This window comes from Rattus norvegicus, chromosome X (assembly GCF_021556685.1).
Source record: "Rattus norvegicus strain SHRSP/BbbUtx chromosome X, alternate assembly SHRSP_T2T, whole genome shotgun sequence".
Taxonomy (NCBI): domain Eukaryota; kingdom Metazoa; phylum Chordata; class Mammalia; order Rodentia; family Muridae; genus Rattus; species Rattus norvegicus.
In genome coordinates this window covers 42,835,001-42,849,461 of record NC_141554.1, presented here as the reverse complement: position 1 = coordinate 42,849,461, position 14,461 = coordinate 42,835,001, and the positions used below count along the sequence as shown (strand labels likewise).

Sequence of the window (14,461 nt, the reverse complement as noted above, 5' to 3'; positions counted from 1 at the left end):
AGTACATTTCCAATTGTGCAGCTCTGGGATATGGTGTACAGTGCGCGCTGCTAGTTTCCACCCATTGCTGCTGGACACCAAACCTGGTGCTCCCCTGTGTCATAAACAAACAAACAAACAAACAAACAAAAAACAACCGAACCAAAATCCATTGGGAATAAAAGACGCTCAGGCTCAGGACCGGCAAGGCCAACATGGGGACAGACTTCAGTGACTCCACTTTTGCCTGTGGCTAGACTGTAGTTATTTTCGAGGAGGTGAACTTGATTTAACTGACTCTATTTAATAAGACCTTGTGCTACATAAGGGTTGTGCCATATCTTATTAGGTAAGTGCCTGCTTCAGAGACTTTTCAATTAACTCCCATGGCCTCTGGGGCCTGACAATGCATCTTGGGTTGGCTCTCCACCCTGGGAGCTTCCCAACCTGGGAGATGCCTGTGACTCCTCATCCTCAGCTCACATCACTGGGCTCAGAGTCTCAGCACCCAAAAATGGTGGTGTTGAGTGTAGTGGGGTAGTATTTATTGCAGTAGTGACTTCCTAATGAGAAGCAGCATGGGGACATTACTGGAGGAGGGAAAGCATAGGCGAAATCTCCTGCTTGGCCTCATAATCCATCAACCACAATTTTTTTTTCTGGTGGCAAAAGATACATAACATTTATCCTTTTAGCCACTTTTAGAAGATGTATTTATTTTATTTGACATGTATGGGTGTTTTGTCTGCATGTATGTATATGCACAACATGCAATTTCTGGGGGACTATTTTATGTAATTAGCAGTAATAATCAATTTTCTCTGGAAATCTTGGTAATAGTGAGCTCATCGGATTAAAATTTCTAAGGCTTGATCTTATGTGTATAAGTGTTTTCCATGCATATGTGTAGAACTGGAGTTACAGGCTGTTGTCCCCCCAGGCCCTCTCTGCAAGAGCAGCAAGTGCCTTCAATTTCTGAGTCATCTGTCCACCCACCTCCACCTCGAACCATTTTAAGTGTACATACAATACACTGGCATTGAGAGTACTATAATCATCACTACAGTCCAGCTCTAGAACTTTTCCATGAGTCCCGCACTGACATTTTGCAATGACTATTACATATAGTTCTGCTTCTGAGAAATAATTCACATGTTGCACAAATGGCTATTTAAAGTGTACAATTCACCCATTTTAGTATTTTCACAGTTGTGCAACCATCCGAACAGTTAACTTTAGAACATTTTGTCACTCTAAAAACAAAACCCTGTACCCGTTAGCCAGCTCTCTAACTCCACCAGCCAATAGGGATCACTAACTTACTTTCTGTCTTTATGCATTTGCCTGCTCTGGAGATGGAGTCATATAATAAATGACCTTTGTGACTGGATTCTGGTGGCTACCATCTTATTTTCCAGGATCATCTGTATTATACAGTGAACAATATTTCAGACTCTTTTAAGAAGATTCAAATATTAGTTCATTATCTTGCACTCATCCCAACCCAACAGAAACTTTTGCCCCCAGATTGCAAGCCAGCGAACAAAATCCTTGTTTAGAATTCTATGTCTTGGGGCTGGAGAGACAGCTCAGGGGTTAAGAGCACTAGCTGCTCTTCCAGAGGCCTTAGGTTCCTCTCCTAGCACCCACATGGCAGCTTACAACAGTCTGTAACTCCAGTACCAGAGGATCCAGAGCCTTCTTCTGGCCTCCACAGACGCTAAGTATCATATACACAGTGCACATGGAAAAATGTAGGCAAAATATTCACACACATAAAGTAAACATAAATAAATCTTTAAAATCTTTTATATAGATACACCATTGCTGTCTTCAGACACACCAGAAGAGGGCATCAGATCTCATCACAGATGGTTGTGAGCCACCATGTGGTTGCTGGGAATTGAACTCAGGACCTCTGGAAGAGCAGTCAGTGCTCTTAACCACTGAGCCATCTCTCCAGCCCATAAATAGAATTTAAAACGAAATCCCCCAAGCTCATTCCTTTAATCCCAGCACTCAGTGAGGCAGAGGCAAGTGGATCTCTGAGACCAGCCTGGTCTACAAAGTGAGTTCCAGGACAGCCAGGACTATACAGTAAGATGCTTCTGAAACAAACAAACAAACAAACAAACAAACAAACAAACAAAGAATTCTCCACGTTGGCTTCTTTACCGATGTAAATCATCTGCATAACAGAATCTACATGGCATATGTCAAATATACTTTGAAAATGGCTTTCAAGAACTGGAAGTGGTGGTGCATGCCTTTGTCCCCAGCACTCAGGAGGCAGAGGCAGGCAAGATCTCTCTGAGTCGGAGGACCGCCTGGTGAACATAGCAAGTTCTGAGACAGCCTAGGCTTCATGTGATAGTGTGAGCCTGTCTTAAAAGAAAAAGGCTCTCAAATAGCCACTCACTCCTCTTGTTCACAATGCTGACCTTTAATTGCAGTGGCCTCTTTCTGCCTTTTCACTTTTCCCAAGACTTTCCTCCTCTGGAGCAGTCTACTGGTGCCAAGTAGGTGCCTGGAGACTTCTGTTGCCTTCCAGACTCACCTGACATCTGGCCGCACCCCCACCCCTTCCACGCAAGGCAATCTGCTCCCCAGAGTCTGAGCATTCTTTATTGTTCTCCCTTCCCTCTGTCTGGAACTGTGGGACACAACAGTTTGTACAGCCTAGAGAGACAGCTCAGGAGTAACAGGGCCTGAGATGGGGCCCCTGACCTTAACTGCTGAAGTTCGGGGAGTGAGGAGAGAGAACCCACTTGTGCAGGTCAATTTTTATCTGAAAATCATTATTGATCATCAAGATAAAAGACGCCTTCTCAGTTAGCGGTGCCCATCTAAGGCCTGCTACACGGGTGTTGTGGCCCAAGCCTTTAATCCAGTGGTTCTCAACCTGTGGGTTGTGTCCCCTGTTTTGGGTCAAATGACCCTTTCACAAGGGTTGCCCCAAACCACCAGAAAACACAAACGCATACATTACAATTCATACCAGTAGCAAAATTATAGCAAAATTACGGTTATGAAGTCATAGCAAAAATAATTTTATGGTTGGGGGTCAGCACAACATGAAGAACTGGAGTAAAGGTTCATGGCATCAGGAAGATTGAGAACTCCCACAGAGGGAGGCAGAGGCAGGTTGATTTCTGTGAGAACAAGGCCAGCTTGATCTATATAGTGAGTTCTGGATCAGCCAGGGCTACATAGTGAAACTCTATTGCAAAAAGAAAAGTCTGTATGTTTATTCCCATGTTCCCATGTTGATTATCAACTTTTCTCACAAAGGACCAGAATGTGTGGGGCTTCCAGAATTTCTTCTGGTTATGTTTTGACTTGCATCTTAATTGTGAAAATGCTGCTTTCTTATAATTTCTTAGCATGAGTAAAAAGCTGTAGAAGTCATATTTCTTCTTAGTCTCCAAGGTCTGTCTTCCCAGTTTGCTTAACCAAAGCAATGTTGAAAAAAAAAGGATGGGAAAACATTATTAACAATTAAGTTCTCCTCTATGCTTGGCCTCTTCTGTGATTTCACATTTGTGTGTGTGTGTGTGTGTGTGTGTGTGTGTGTGTGTGTGTGTGTGTGTGTGTATTGGAGGGTATTTGTGCATAAGCATGACCGTGCATGTGGAGGAATAAGGACAATCTTGGGTGTTGCTCCTCAGGAAACATCACGTTGTTTCTTGAGACAAGATTTCTTACTCTGACTTAGTGCTTGCTGATTAAGCTAGAGTGGCTGGTCAATGAGCCCCAGGGATGTGCTTCTGTCTCCTTGGCCAGTGCTGGGATTAAAAGTATGCATCACTATGCTCAGGTTTTTCTTTTTAATGTGGGTGCTGGGAATTGAATACAGGTCTTCATGTTTGCTTAACAAGTGCTGTACTGACTGAGCTAACTCCCCAGCACCTTCTTTTGTTCATTCTAGATAAAAATTTGCTCTAACTAATTGGTTTTGAAGTTGATTACTTGGTTATTCTTTAGAAATTTTCTGACACTTTTTATTGAGTGAGTGTGTGTGTGTGTGTGTGTGTGTGTGTGTGTGTGTGTAAAATGCATATGCACATGTATCACAACACATACATAGGATAGAGGATATTTGGGGAGTTTGATTTCCTCCTTCCATCATGTGGGTCCCGGGGACCAAATACAGGTCATCAGGCTTGCTGGCCTCCCCTACAAAGTCATCTCACCGGCCTTCATTCTTTAGGTATTTATTAAAACAAGAATGTCTGTAACAGTTTTACAGCTGTGTGCTTCCTTTGCTAGAGAAACTTTTGAAGGAGACCATGATTTAGCCATGCCGTGAAGACCTACTCTGATTGGATTGTTTCTGCCTTTTTGCAGATTGGGTAAACTTTTTTTCCTCTGGGATTTGTTGGAAAGGAGTCAGTGAGAAAGAGAAAGTGGCTTCTTCCAAAATCAGTCTCAAGCTTGTTCAATGCGATACAGCAAAATGTTCACTCTACTGCTTTTGACCTGGACATAAATTACCTTTAACCCAGTACACACATGATGCAAAGGAAGACTGGAAGACTGTCTTAAATTCACCGATAGCAGACGTGCTCACTCAATAAAAGGCTATTGGCTGCTGTTCTCCACCGAGAAGTTACTAGTTTCCCCCATTGCAAGTCTGAAGACATTTATGAAGGGGCAAATAGTTTAAGGGTCTGCAAATGCCCTGCTTATACTTAAACTTTCCCCCACTAATTTGGGAATTTTAGTTAGACTGTGCTTGCACCAACTATTACTACAGTCTTCTTTTGTATTGTTTCATATTTTATTTATGCACATGCATATGGACTTGTGCAGCACTTACATGCAGAGTCAGAACTGGCCAGAAAAGGCCAGTGGATCGGCTGGAGCTGGAATTAATTACAAGTGATTTTGAAACACTATTTGGGTGCTGAACCTGGGTCCTTTGAGAGAGAGTAAAAGCTATTAACTGCTGAACCATCTCTCCAGCACTGTGATAGTTTTTATATGCTTGGCTCAGGGAGTGGCACTATTAGGAGGTGTTGCCTTTTAGAGGAATTGTGTCACTGTGGGTGTGGGCTTTAAGACCCTTTTCCTAGTTGCCTGGAAGCAAGTCTTCTAGCTCCCTTAGGAACAAGAGGTGGAACTCTCAGCTTCTCCTAGCCCATGTCTGCTTGGATGCTGCCATGCTACTGCTTTGATGATATTGAACTGAACCTCTGAACCTGTAAAGCCAGCCCCAATTAAATGTCCTTATAAGAGTTCTCTTGGTCATGGTGTCTCTTCACAGCCATAAAACCCTAAGCTAAGCGCCCTCTTTTTTTTTTCTTTTATTGCTCCAGACTCATTATATCTGTAAGATCTTAATAGGAGCAGTCAAAATTAAGCTGTTAAGATTTACATATCAGTATACATGAAATCAACAAGCAAGGAATGATTTATATCAAGCACCCTCTTTGAGACAGGATCTCAATCTATAGCTCAGGCTAGCCTGGAACTCACTCTATAGCCTATGCTAGCCTCAAATCTGTGAGAATCCTTCTGCTTAAGTCTCTCTAGAGTGCTGTGATTAGTGGTATGAACTGTAATGACTGACCTATCCAGGATTTCTAACGGTGCTGTCCCCAACCCCACCCCATCTTCATGTCTTTTCATTTATTGAAATCTCTCTGTAAGGATGGCTTACTACCTTCTTGTTAATTTCTTTTCTTTTTTAAATAAAGGTTTCATTATTTTTATTTATGTATATGTGCTTGTACCCCTGTGTGTGTGCATGTGCATATGTATATATATCACATATGCATATGTGTTTGTACCCCTGTGTGTGTGTGTGTATATATATATATATATATATATATATATATATATATGTATTCAAGTGTCCATGGAGGCTAGAAGGCACCAGATCCCCTGAAACTAGAGTTAGAAGTGATTGTGAGCCACGTGGAACAGGCACTAGGAACCGAACTCGGGTCATCTGGAAGAGTGGCAAACACTGTTAAGCGCAGCCATCCCTCCAGCACCTGAATTTATTTCATGTGTAATTTGAGCTGTTTCAGCTTTGGCCTCTAGGACACCTTTCATTATTTTTCTTAAGCATGTCTTTACTTTCTGGCACTGTGAGATTTGTGCTCCATAAAGTTCACCAAAAGTACTATATAATGACTACCTTTTGTAAAGCACTCAGTGTGCAATTTATATTAATGTAAAGATGATATTAAAGGTTATCAAAGCAAAGTATCATTCATTACATGTAAATTACGGATGTCGGGCCTGAGCACATGGAGAGAGAGAGGATGACAGATTGTAAGTGCTGGAGAAGCAAAGGCTGAAGTACCTTCAATTATTGTCCCAAACGCTGCTACCACTGAGCAACACAGTGGTGCCATTTTAATCATGTGATGCCATTTTAATGTGACAAGTCAGATACTTTTCATTTTCCAAACCCATTTTCTATTCTTGTAGAAATGGGAGTTCAGTGGGACAAAGATGCAGTATTAAATACAATTGTATTTCTCTAGAAATATTCACAAAATGAATTAACATAATTTGGGTTATGTTTGAAATCCTGCATTAGCTATTCTGTTTAAAAGATCCACTTGTAGGAAGGAGGCAGGATGTGGAATTACACTTGTATTCATGTCAGCAGCTGGATTGGAATCTTTAAGTTCACTTTTCTTGTGCTGGTCAGCAACCGCTTCTCAGAGAAAAATGAAAGGACAATAGGAATGATTCAGAAGAACGGAGCAATAAGTGGGAAAAGGAATGTTCATTCATAATTTAGGGAAACTGAAGATGAGAAATTCTCAAGTTTTGAATAGTATGGGCAATTGGTTGAGTTAAGGCATTAAAGGCAGGGCACACCTCATTGAAAAAAAGTCTTATTATTAGTCTCTCTTTTGTGATAAAATGCTGAGTTTGTCATTGCAGGAAGTCCATTCAGAGTGTGGAATAAGGGTGCAGGTCTTCAGATCAAGAAAGAGAAATTAGGCTGGGTTGCAGCTAGTTGGATTCAAGCCCCTCACCCCCAGCACCACAAAAACAAAGCATCCTTGAGGTAGACTGTAATGAGCATTATATTGGCAAAATGGGCCTGTGCTCTTTGACGTTGGTCACTGAGAAGCTGGCTTGGAATTGGGGTTGCCCCCTTCAACCATTTCAGAACCAAACATGTTTGTTTCAAAGTGTCCCCCAAGGCCCCCTTTCTAGGGTTGGGCTGCTTCCCCTGACTCTGTGTCAGAAAGGAGACTACAGGCAAACAGCCCAAGAATAAAACCACTGTGTCCTCAGGAACAGCTAGAAGGTGAACCATTTCCAACAGAGGTCACCATTGTTTATCCCACGATATAAAAGTGCAGACTGTGGGAAAGAGAAGCCAGGGAAAGTATAGCTATCATAGATCCCTTTCTGGACCATATGAAACACAGACCAAGACTCAAACCTTCAAGGGGCCTATCTTTATCCTTGTGAGGTTGGCAAAGCAGTTCAATTTGAAGGCTAAGATTGAGAGTGATGTTAAGGAGAGAAAACAAGCTCTCTCTAGAGTCCCTTGCTGGTTGTGGAATTGGCTACACTAGACTTTGTGATGTCCAAGGTAAGTCTGGTCGATTTCTTCAACAGTGGTTCAATGATTTTATTTGTACGGATGTTTTACCTGGATATACACTCCGTGTGTGTAGTGCCCACAGAGATCAAAAGACAGCATCAGATTCCTTGGAACTGGAGTTACAAATGGTTGTGAGCCATCATGAGGTTGCTGGTAATTGAACCTCGTTCTCTGGATGAGAATGCATGGGTCAGCAACCACAACTTTTCAGCACCCTATGTGCCAAGCCACCGTAAATCTAGCTCAGCTATTTCCATATTGAACACATGCCCAGCCATTTTTGGGGGGTCTGAATGTTTTTGAGAGAGAATTAGGATAGTCTAATGATCTGGGGCTTAGCCAAGACAGCCACTTTCAGAATGAGACATATCTCCGGTCAGTTTTTGTTGAATTTAGGGGAGAATGTTCTACTGACAACGGGTTAAGTTAGGCTCTGAGTCTCGGTGTTTGTCAACTGCAGGAAAATAAGCTTTCATTGTCTTACTTAGACCATGGAAGTGTCAAGGCATGTAACAAGCAGGACCACTGTATGGATGAGCCTTCTGTTTTTTGATTAGTCTAGGTTGCTGTGACACACATGGATAGTATCCAGAAGGATGCTGCTACTCCTCTTGTTTTTAAAGCCCTGACAGAAAGTCTCTCCTCTTCCCACCTTCTTACTCATCAGGATCATGCTTCGTGTCCCAGGCTAGCCGTTAAGTCAGAACTCATTAACTTCTCCATCTTCTTTGCCTCAGTTTTATGACTGAGTGCCCCCACCTCCCACACTCCAGTATATTTCTACAGAGATCCTAGGCTTTGAGCAATGTACAAACGATGCTGCGTTATTACTCACAGGGTTTGCAAGACAGGTCTCCCTTGGGCACAGGGTCAGCTTTTATTTGTCACCTTTGGGTTCACTAGTCCCCAGCCTTCACTTGCAGGGGCCAATGATCTATTTTCTCTCTTGTCTCACTTTCCCTGTTGCCTATTTTGTCTCCAGTCTAGCTCACTATCTTTTCCTACCACCAGATGGTGGAAAGTGGAAAGGAAACAACAGGCTGCTCAACGAATGCGGTTGCAGGCAAGTCTCTTCGGCTGAAAGGTGTGGTGGAGAATGGGCTCCAAAAAAGGAGCTCATGAGTTGCCCAGGAATTCCTATGAATTTCTTTCTTCATTTTAGTGTCCACTTAAAATTGTTGTCTATCCAGGTTTGAGGATCAATAGAGCACAGCGATGTCTGATGGAGAACCAGCCAATCTTTGTCTCCAGACCTAGAAACATTCCTAAGCAGCCGAGCCAACTGGTCCGGGTACCCCTGGGTCCGATGTAAGGAAGGTCTAATCCTGTGAGGGGCGGTGCCTAGCAGCGGACCTGCTCAGCAACCTGACTGCACCCTTCTTCTCTTTGGGCACCCCTAGCCCAGTCCCTCCCACGCTCCAAACTCGTGCCTGGTCTGCCAGTACTCCAAAGCCTCAGCCAAAGGCCCCTTCCTCCCACAGCCCCCCTACTAGCAGCCTTCTTCCTGATGTTCTCTCTGTTCCCCGCGGGGAGGGGGTGTCACCTGGTAATAACCCAGCATGTGTCCCACTCTTCACCTGTCAGCAGCTTCCCCTCCCCCAGCCCTCCTTCCCCGGGGTTCCGCTTTCGATCCACCTTTTCCACGTGCCCCACAACTCCGACGCCCCCACCCCCACGGACCCCCTAAATCTCCTCCAGTCTCGAGGAGTCTCGCGGCATTTCCCGGGGCGTGAGCGGAGCATTGGCGAATAGGGGGCAAACCCGCTGCCGAGCTCAGGCTGGGACAGAGCCGAGGTGAGGGGGGCGGCCGAGCCCCGCCAACAGAGGACAAGCCCAGGAGTCCGGCCCGACAAGGCTCGGGCCCCGCCCCTCGGCCCCGCCCCCGCCTGGCGGCCGCGCCTCTTAGGCGGGCGGAGCCGCTGAGCTTCGCCGCGGCGGGGAGGAGGGGAGAGCAGGCTCAGAGGCGGCTGCAGGGCACTGGGCTGGGCGGTGCTTTTTTTTTTCTTTTCTTTCTTTCTTTTTTTTTTTTTTTTCGCAATTTCCACTTTCGGAGAGCAGGAAACCCGGAGCAGCCGGGTGCAGCGGGGCCGCGATGCAGCAGCAGCAGCAGCAGGAGTCGCCCCAGGGCAGCAGCGGCAGCAGCAGCAGAAGCAGTAGCGGGCGGCGCTGAGCTGCCACCACCGCCGCTGAGGAAGAAGCCGGCCAAGCAGCAGCCGCGTCCCGACGCCCGCGCCCCCGATCCCCGCGCCGCGACCTCCGCGCCCCGAACCCTACGCCCGGTTCCGCCAACTTTCACTCTGCTTTGGCGACTCAGCTCGGCTTGGCGCCAATGGGTGAGTGCAGGGGCCGCTCGAACCTTCAGCCCTTCTGTGTAGAGGGTCGGCGCGCCCATCCCGGGACCGCGGACCCGGGGAGGGCGCCCTGGAGCAGGGCCGGGAGAGTGACATCGCGCAGAGCGCCCTCCCTCGCCCTGCGGACCCCGATTCACTCTCACTTGCTTTAGTGTCCCTGCGGAGCCCGCGCGCTGCACGGACTGGAACCGGAGGGGGCCTGAGCAGAGAATCGCGGGGGCTGGCTCGGGGGCTGCTTGGGTTGAGGGATTCAGGGGGTGTGGCTGGCTTTTTCGGGTGGGCGGGGAGAGTTTTGTCTTTGCCATTCTCCCACCCAAGTACACCCTCCCCTCTGCTGCGGAAGCGGGCACCAGGATTTGGTGGGCTCTGGCCCTGTACAGGGAGGGCTCTTGGTGCCTCTCTGGACCAGCCTGAGAAGAACCTTGAATGTCGGGGTCTTTGGGGGAGGATTAGATTGCTTTTACCGCCAGATGATGCTGGTGGTGGGAGGTTAGGAAACGCCCCAGTACCGGGCAAGGCAGGCTGTCCTAGGGTCCTGAGCTCTTCATGCACTCCCCACTTCTACCTCTACCTCTGACTCTCTGTCTTCCCCCCACACTGAACCCTTCTCCACTCTGTTATACTCAAAGGCTACTTCCTATATCCTCCTCTAAGTCTGCAGGGCCAGGAACTGGAAATGGTGATCTAGTTTTTGATTTACCTAGCAAACATAATTTTCATGTAGGCAGCTAACACTAGGTTTTCTGGGTCCCTTTTATTATAGACCTGACAGTGTAGGGACCACCTTACTGTCCAGAGGAGCCGGCACTTTATTGAGTAAAGGACTTGTGATTGTCTTGCCTCTATTAAACGTTTGGTTTACCTAGGTCATAGCCTTGCTGATGGCCAGTCTTTGCTTTTTATGCCTCTAGCAGATGTTTTTGGGGTGTTTCTAGGCCAAGCTCAGCAGTCTGCACATTATAATAAATCACTATAAAGTGAGACTTTTTGTATGCAGGTAATAGATCTTACACCAGCTAGCAAGAAATAGGCAGGAGTCACAGGGTGCACATACACGCACAGCAAGCACTGGAGGAGGGTCTAACCCAGTAAGTTGTTCATAAGTGAAGTTCAAATCCCTTTTGTTTGTTTACCAAAATGCCTTTCCCTTTGTCAAAGTGATAATGACTGGGTGGCCTCTCAGCTTAAGAATCACTTTTTCACAGTGTCCTTTTCTGATGATCATAGCACTCCTAGTCTAAATGAGCTCCTTTATCCTACGACATTTTTTTCCATGTCAGGATGACATATTCTAGTGTGTTTAATATTTATCTCCTCTACCTGAGGCTCAGTGACCATTGGGACAGCATTGTGCTGTATGACAATACTCAGAATGTTTTTTCTTCTATGTCTGGTGCAGATCAGGCTCAGAATCAATATTGAATGGATGGGTGGATGGCGTGAAACTCCATGGAAGACACACTTAATTCATACTCTTGCTTTGCCTTGATGAAGATGACAGTCCGTTGGCAAAAGAAAATACTTTAAAACTCTTATAGGTCATTTTAGAAATGCACTGCCTTCTCCTGAGGTGATAAGGAATGTTTTTGGGATCACCTTTCCTTTGGGGTGGATTACTGAAAGAGTTATGCACAAAAAGAATTTGCTGGTCTGCATAGGCAGCCTGTGCTCTGTAGATCTCAATGGAAAGAGGATGGAGTTCCCTTTAAGGAGCAGCAGACTGGTTTATCATTGAGATCTAAACTGTTTGCATTCTTCAGAAAATGAGAGCGTGCTTCTGCGATTTACAGCCTTTTCCAGTATCATTTTAAAATTGTAGCCATTATGCAGTAGGGGTGCAGCAATCAATTATTATTTATTCCAGGAGTTCATACATAGAGGCACCAAGAGTAAAATGAATGCCATTTAATTCATTATAATGTGCCTAAGTGGGATTTAAGGTGCTTGTAGTTTGTGGGCAAAAATCACCTGCTGTTTTCTAAAGTGTCTTTAGTGGTATATTTGCAACGAAGTACAGATATTTAATAGTTGGTTCTATTTGTTTTCTAATAGCAAGACCTAGTAGTGCTGCGGTTCTCTGCACACCACATACACACACACGCACACAGACACACACACACATGGACACACACACGCACACATACAGAAAGAGAGAGAAATGCATATACATAGACACACACAGAGACACAGACACCTATATATATCACACAGACACACATATTCATGCCCACATGCAAACACACACACACACACACACACACACACACAGAGAGAAACATATACATAGACACACACAGAGACACAGACACCTACATACATTACACAGACACACATATACGTGCCCATGTGCAAATACACACACACACACACACACACACACACACACACAGAGAGAGAGAGAGAGAGAGAGAGAGAGAGAGAGAGAGAGAGAGAGAGTTCCTTTCTGCAAAGCTCTCTGGTTTTCAGAAGATATCTCTTATTCGTCAACTGATATGCTTGCTTGGCCTGGTGATGATTTTCCTGCCGATGGCTAACATAACCCAATCATATCATATAGTCCTTGATCTAAACACTAACTGAAAGTCACACAATCCCTAATCCTGAAGTGAAGTTGACTAGTTGTGCAGTGGTCTCTTACCAAACACAATGAAGTTGCTGGGAGGGGCCTACATTGCCAGACACAGGGAAAGCCTCTTATGATTAGAGCAGTGCAAGTCCTGTGACCCAAATCTGGGAGTTGCAAAGGGTTTGCAAGCCAGGCAAATGACTTCTGTTGAAGGATTTCCAGAGTAACAATGAAGTTTGTACAGCTTGGAGCAATGTCGCGTCAGTGGGAGACTATGCTAAAAGAAAGCTAAAGTGAATGCAATGCTATGCTTTTCATAAACAAGTCCTGGGTTAAACATGTTAGAAAACACTGTCTCCTTTATTTTTCATAACCCATGGCTTGAATGAAGCCTTGCTGGTTGCGGAGACTTTGATCATTTCCTATTTCCCCCCTCTAGTTACCTTTGCCTTACTCATATTCGTTCATAATGCTTGTCGTTTTTGAAGCATGCACCACGCAGTGATAAATATTTGTTCCTCTACCCATCCGTCTCATGAATCGATCTCCAGCTTTGTGCCAGGAAACAGGTGCATGTTCCAGTTAGACCTGCCCACTTAAACTTCTCAGTCTAGTGGAGGATTTAGAATGTAAGGGTTGCAACGGTGTGTAAGTGGAAAAGCTACAGTAGGTCTCCTGAAAGCAGAGAAGAGGAATATGGTGGAGGCCGGAGAACTGGTAAAGACAATGTCTTTGAGGAGAGCGTGAGTCATCACCATCCTCCCACCACCCACCCTTCCTGGGAAGACACCTGGAATTCAACAAGCTAAGTTTTCTCCTTGCACACCACGAGGACCATGGGGCTTCTGGGCAAGAGGGTGCAAGAGAGGCTGACTTTGGGGTTTTTACCTGGTGGATCAGGTGGTTTGGGGAGCATTTAAGGGAGGCAGACATTGCTGTGGGTTAGATGCTGCCAGGGCTACTTGTGGGATGAAATATTTTAGAAAATGCTGTCTAGGACAGAGAAAAAGTACAGCCAGGCAAATTAGGGTTGGTAGAGAGCAGGAGGCATCCACATTAGCAAGACCGAAGGATGTCTGCTCACATTTGTGGTTTGGACAAAACTTGTGTTTTGTCTATGTTCAAACCTGATTACGGAGTGGCTTTGTTTGTGTCTTATCCTATTCTGATCACATGATGGCCTTGTCTGATGCTAGGACTCTGGAGGACTGTGGCTCTTTAATAGTACACTCGGACAATGAGCACCCAGCCAGTTCCCCAAGAGAAGGATCCCTTTTGCTATTTCTCAAAGTTGACCAGAGGTGGTAGGTGAGAAGCAAGACTTTTTAGGGTATGTTCCATGATTATTACTTAATATTGGCTAGCTGTAGTCTTAGAATCTTTTGTTTAATATTGAGAAAATGAGCAACTGGAAAGCTATACCAGGAAATATATAGACACAGAGCAGGTTACTGAGAACATAAGAAACAGCACCAGAATCCTAACAGTGTTAGAGGAGAACTACTGACAGTGGTTTTCAGAGGGCAGTGCCTTGGGATTACTTGAGAGACGAAATCCTTCAGTAGTATTCCAGCAGATCTACAAAACAGAGACACTGGACCTGGGCTCCAACAGTCAGCGTTTGACTAAGTTAAAAGTTTTAACTTTTCACGCACACATGCACCGTGATGTACTCATGTCGGTCAGAAGGCAACTTGTGGGAAATGGTTCTCTCCTTCCATAGGAGAGGAACCAGGGATGGAGCTCAAGTGGTCACGGTTGACAGCAAGTCTCCTTACCTGTTGAACCATCTTGCCAGCTCTGGTTCTGATAGATGGTCAAGTATACAAGCTTCTTGCCTTTCGGATGTGTGCTCCCTGCTCATTGAAGTACTTGAAGTACTCTGTTCATAACTACATGTTCTGGGCATTAGGCTGTGGGTATCCAGGCAGTTGGGAAGCAACAATTTTCTTCCTACCATACTTGTATTCAGCAGATTTGGTT

At 45.2% G+C, this 14,461-nt stretch overlaps 1 protein-coding gene across 12 annotated transcripts in view; it reads left to right on the top strand.

The window, feature by feature from the left end:
- Positions 1-9,482: 9,482 nt before the first annotated feature.
- Positions 9,483-14,461, top strand: part of Sh3kbp1 (SH3 domain-containing kinase-binding protein 1) — a 344,981-nt gene continuing 340,002 nt past the window's right edge. For 11 of the 12 annotated variants that reach the window (XM_087600881.1, XM_087600876.1, XM_087600870.1 and 8 more), the window contains exon 1: positions 9,483-9,894. In XM_087600881.1, the coding sequence (XP_087457007.1) occupies positions 9,891-9,894 (4 nt within the window). In that variant the 5' untranslated portion in view covers positions 9,483-9,890. The remainder of the gene's footprint in view (positions 9,895-14,461) is intronic. The other variant, NM_053360.3, reaches the window with a different exon arrangement.